Consider the following 5,510-nt stretch of genomic DNA (forward strand, 5'->3'; position numbering starts at 1 on the left):
CCGCTGGCAACTATGCAAACATCTGTTAAGGAAGGCAAAGTAGTTTTTTTTTATGCAATACCTCACAAGCTGTTAACCACCTTTATTTTTGTCCCATTCTGAGCAGAGGGTTTGGTTTTATTAGTTTGAGTGTGAGGCTGCATGTAAAACTCATCCCCTAACAACTGCCAAGATACCAAACTTGGCAAATACTTTCCAGAGTCATACCAGGGTTCACTGTGTTTTAGAAGGATTCAGCGCAGATCCAACTTCAAAAGCTACATCCAGCACATCCCTATAAAATAAGTTTCATCAAAAGAGGATTTGAGTTCAGTGAGATCGCCTTAATGCATATCTGATGACAGCTTAACTGTAGAGGAAGGAGCGTGATCTTCTTAAGAGGATGGGACCCGATATCACAGTAGGCTGCTACCTGGTGTGTAATGCTGTGTTGACTTCATATAGGATGACAAGTGGAAAATTCATATTTCTGACATGCAAGTGTCACGCAAACTGAGAGACACACTACAGGATCTCCGGCCCTGATTTGCCCACTCATTCCTGACTGGAAGCTGGTTGGAACTGTTTATCGGCCCAAGTCATCTTGTAGAGTGATCCTGATCTCAACAGGATGTCAAGTCTTAAATAACGTTAGCTATTAATGACATGAAATCCTGCAGTGTCCAGTCCAGTTCAGTAACCTATCTGTCATATGACACTAGCTGTTTAGCTAACTACATCTGGTAAATGTTAAGTAGATTTAACATTAGGCTACCGACAAAGCTAAACCCGGTACCTTTTTCACTGTATTGTTTTACATATGACAAGCACCTAAAAGAGAGATGAGAAAATATGAACCTATTTAAGTGTTTTAAATACAAAACTGTAGTTAGGATGTGGCGTAAAGACTGAGAGCAGAGGTTAACAATTTGCCAAGCTCTGTCCAAAGTTCAAAAAGCCACCTGATGAACACACATCGTTTTGCTTGTTGATTCAGGTAAAAACTGTTCTGTTTGTCCATGGAACGATGACCCTGCAAATACTTCATTAATCCATTTTTCCCCTTCCACTAGATCAGAAGGTCAAGGTAACTGAAACAGTCGGTGCTGATCCTGATGTAGTGTGTTGCTCAACAACATTTCGGCTTTTTGCTATTTTCCAGAGTTGCTGATCAGCTAAGCTGATTTCTTCAAATATCCTGTTTGGTCTCTGATCAAAGTAATTTTACAAAAAAGTAAAACAGAGTATGCAGTAAATCTTTACATTAAATATCCCATCACAAGGTAAACATAGCACCAGAGTAAAAGTTGTATGGGATAACAGTGCTGGAAACATCCATGTACGTTACTTGAGTAACTTGAGTTACTTTTGCAAGACTTCATACTTCTACCCATCCACATTTCACTAGCTATTCTATCTTTTACTCTATTGTGGACTGTAGTTACTAGTTACTCGCTTGTTAATGAATTTTCAACACCTATAATAAACATCTATTTTCTTAATGAGTATTTTTACTTTTAATGACTTATGTATGCCACAGATTAATTTTGTGTTCCCTGAGATATTGTTTTAAGAAGTAACAATTATTAGTACTACTAGCGCACTACTTATATAAACATCCATCAGACACATATTTAAATTGTTTTTATAGCTGTTCTTCCATTGCTTAATCACATTCTACCCAAACCTAATTATCTAATCAACATGACCCTAGGATGTAAATTACAATTACTTTAGCATGAGACCAAGACAGAGTTTTCCAGCTTGAATTACTCAGTTCACCCAAATTACAAAAATATAAATGATCTGCACTTATATAGAGCTTTTCTACCTATTGCCACTGAAAGCGCTTTACACTGCTTCTTATTCACCCATTCGCACTCACAATTACACGCACACTCAGGACACTTCAACATGTGACTAAAGGAGCCAGGGATCGAACAATCAACTGTGGGATTGATGGACAACCGCCCCTCCCAGAACACACACAGAAATCACCACTACCAAGGTGTGGTGGAAAGCAAGCTGTCTCAAGACAAATCTCAGAGAGATATAAAACTAAACCATCAACAGTTAGACAAACCACAAAGTAACAGAGGTGATGTCTCTGAATATGTATGTTATTGGGTGTGAATAGATCTCCTAAATGAATTTGGCTTTTTAAAAGGACATTAGCCCAGAGCAGCATATCAGAAACAACATTTTTAATAGGTGAAATAAATACTCCATTACATGCATGATCAAAACACTTTAAAATACTATGGGAAGTCTGGTAAATAGTGTAAAACCTATGGCACACACTCACAGCAGCTTTTTACCAATTAAGAATTCACACATGTCAAAAAAAAAAAAAAACCCAAAAAATGAAAAGCATTGAGACACTCAGATCACTCTTTCCAATCTCACAAAGCACACGTAATCAAGGAGGTCAGCCAACCATAGGTTTACACAGCGAGGCTACATCCATCATCAAGGTTGGTGTTTTCACTGGAGCTGAAAACTGAGGTAAACTTTTCAGGTTTGAAGGCTGCTGTCTGTTGGTGAGAGCGGGTCAGTTGAACCCAGGTCAGGCTCAGAGCCGTCCATTTCTAACAAGGTTTGAGTCCCATCCAGCGTGACACAGAACCTTGTAGTGCTTGCATTAGTGCTCCTCAGCATTCTCACACATTGCAAAAACATGGACATATCCACAGACAGCCTTCTTCTGTTGTTACTCTGCCTCTAAACCTGATGAACAGGGATAACCCAAGGGAGTCTCTTTGGTATGTCAGAACAGGACAGAGGAGACTGGAGATCCATGTTGCCTCTTCCTAAACTAATTCACAGAATGACAGTTGACTGGCGGCAGTGTCCTCGGAGAAGAGCGTTCTCTGAGTGCCTGAGTGAGCAGAGTGCAGCCGTCTGACACAGCACACGCCGAGTTACGCAGACGCTCCCGGTAGTCTGCCATTTTGGAGCTGCTCTCGGGATGCTGGGCAACATCCCTGAGGCCCTGAGTGAGAAGGACACAGGCTGAAACCACACTCATGGCCCCCCCTAAAACTGCAGTCTGTACCCCTTTCCCTTCAGTGGAGATACTAGCAGCTCTGCCCAGGAACTGTGGCTCTGTAGCAAACCCAACCAGGGCGCCGACAGCCTGGACCAGAGCGGCACTAAAGAGGACGCAGCGGTTCCTGGTCAGCTCACTTGGCTGGGTTTTCACCTCTTTGACACATGCCATGAAAGCTGTGCCACTTGTGCTCATGCTCTTTACACTCAGTTTGAACTGCTCCTTTGCAAAGCGGTCCCTGGACCTCTCGCTGGCCAGCGAAGAGATGTCTGTCAAAGTCTTGAGGTTGTTAGAGATGTTCTGAGAGAGTTCAAGGAGGAGCTGGGGGGTGAGGTCTGGCAGGGGGGTGACTCGGAGGACACTGCAGCTCTGTTCCACCTCGTGTCGGCAACGGGTCACCTTATATCGGTCCACCAGACCAGGCATGCAGGGCTGAGAGCCAGGGGTCTCCACACCTGCAAGGTAAGCAGCGTGGGCCGAGCACTCAGTCAAAGACACCACAAGGTCAGCCATCTCCAAGAGGCGGTCCCCTACCTCTGGGAAGCGACCCATGTTTAGCTGGCTCTGGATGTCGTGGGTGAGAATAGAGAGTTCTTTAGTCCTGGCAATAACGGTGTCGCGGCACTGGTCGAAGGTCTCAGCCACTGCCACACCGTCAGATGTCATGACCGGCCTGGTCTCGCTGCACAGCAGGAGAAGGTCAGCCACAAGCTGCATCTTGCTCTTACATGTGTCACAGATGGAGGAGAGACGCTTCCTCTGCTGCAAACTGCCACTGGGTGTGCTGCTTGATCCCTCACTAGCTGATTTGCCAGAGCCACCACTAGCCATAATAAGGAGGAGGTTAGTGGGGTGGGGGATAGGGTCAAACTACTCTTGTGGTGGGTTTCAGTTATTTATAGTTTTCTGTTGCTGCACACTGCATTTTACTGTTTAGGACATTTCTAAGTTAAGTCTTTACAAACTTCTTTAAATAACAACTGGCCAAAGAGTCTTCCTTAAATTCCTTCAGAGAATAGATGAGCAACTGTACACCAGACGTTGACACACAGGACATATATTGTTAATGTAAACGTGGAGAAAGCAAAACTATATTACTGCATTCAGTTATGTTTGAATAACATCCACATTGTTAATTAAGGTGTCTCTAAAGTATTCTACATTAAAATCTACTCTCGTCTGGCACATTCCCACAGTTATCTGCCTTGGTTATTCGTAACTGTACAATGTAACAAAACTGATCCAAATCCCCACAACTTCAGAGTAATTAATATACTCTCATCTTGACAATTTACTTAAAATGCCCTGAACATAATCCAGATGTCAATATTATTTTTAGACCCATGGTTTGTGGAACAGACTAATTCACAGGTTTTTGAATGAAAAAAATAAAAATCACACACAAACTGCAGTGCCAACAAGGTGCCTTTGAGAAGGCAAAGTGCAGATGAGAAATATGAAAATAATGTCAAAAGCTTTCTCTTTTGAAACAACACCACATTTCCAATTATAATTACATCTGCCCTTGTGCTATTTTTGTAACGTTAGATGCCTTTTCTTGGCGTATTCTTAGGACTGCGGCCAAGAAAACATCACCTCAACATTGACTAGATGCCTTTTGAGTCTTGTTTTGATTGTGATCATTTTGTGTCCACTTGCATTAGAGCAAGTAGTTTGAAACAACACCGAGATCTTGTCCGACTTGTTCCCAAAGACTTTGCCCGGACTGGCGTACTCATACTGGTTACAAACAGGGCACCACCCGGGCGGCTCTTCTGGACAGCGGGAAGACTTGTGCTTCCCTCCAGCACCATCGTTTCATGGGTCCTCCCAAGTAGAATCCAGCGAAAGCGCGACTGTCCAACAACCCCCTCAGTCCACTTTCAATCTCTTCTTTTTCAAACAGAGCCCTGGGTTAGAAGCTTGCAGTTGCTCCGGTCGCTTCGACTCCATATGCATCGTCCGTCTGTCTGCCCTCCACCTCCTCCTCCGCGTCTTAACTCGGGACCAGAGAGTGTGTAGCCCCGCATATCGTAGGTGAGCAGCCGCTTCTCGTATTCATTCTAGTCGGTTGTTTTTGAACATGTAACTCACTCGTGTCGGCAGCTCCCACAGTCCCGAAACCGTAAACGTTACTGGCACAAGTAGCCGTTATTCCCAGGGATTCGAAGTGGTGCTGCGCGCTCCCGCTACAGTACTATGAGGAAGCAGGGAGGGTGTGGTCGCGGCTGAACGGCTGCTGGACACAGCAAAGTTGCACTGACGAACAACACAGGCAGCTCTTCGCTTGGAGTTCACTTCCCACCACGTATGTGGCCTGCTTGTCGTCTCGCGCCACAGACGTCGCGAGGGAAGACTAGTTACGCGGTAGCTAAAGAGCTTCGAGGAGTTTTACGACTGCTTTTACTTTCAGGACTGTTGCTCTGCCATGAGACATCTCTGCTGCGTCAAGTGAACCGCTAGCCTAGCTAGCTACTGTGCG

The 5,510-nt window shown here is 44.3% G+C and overlaps 1 protein-coding gene across 1 annotated transcript; it reads right to left on the reverse strand.

The window, feature by feature from the left end:
* Positions 1-2,168: 2,168 nt before the first annotated feature.
* On the reverse strand, positions 2,169-5,510 carry tlnrd1 (talin rod domain containing 1). Its single transcript, XM_067494380.1, has one exon. It carries the CDS (start codon positions 3,857-3,859, stop codon positions 2,795-2,797), a length of 1,065 nt encoding a protein of 354 aa, XP_067350481.1. The 5' UTR covers positions 3,860-5,510; the 3' UTR covers positions 2,169-2,794.

The sequence above is a fragment of the Channa argus genome, chromosome 2, assembly GCF_033026475.1.
Source record: "Channa argus isolate prfri chromosome 2, Channa argus male v1.0, whole genome shotgun sequence".
In the NCBI taxonomy this organism is placed as follows: Eukaryota; Metazoa; Chordata; class Actinopteri; order Anabantiformes; family Channidae; genus Channa; species Channa argus.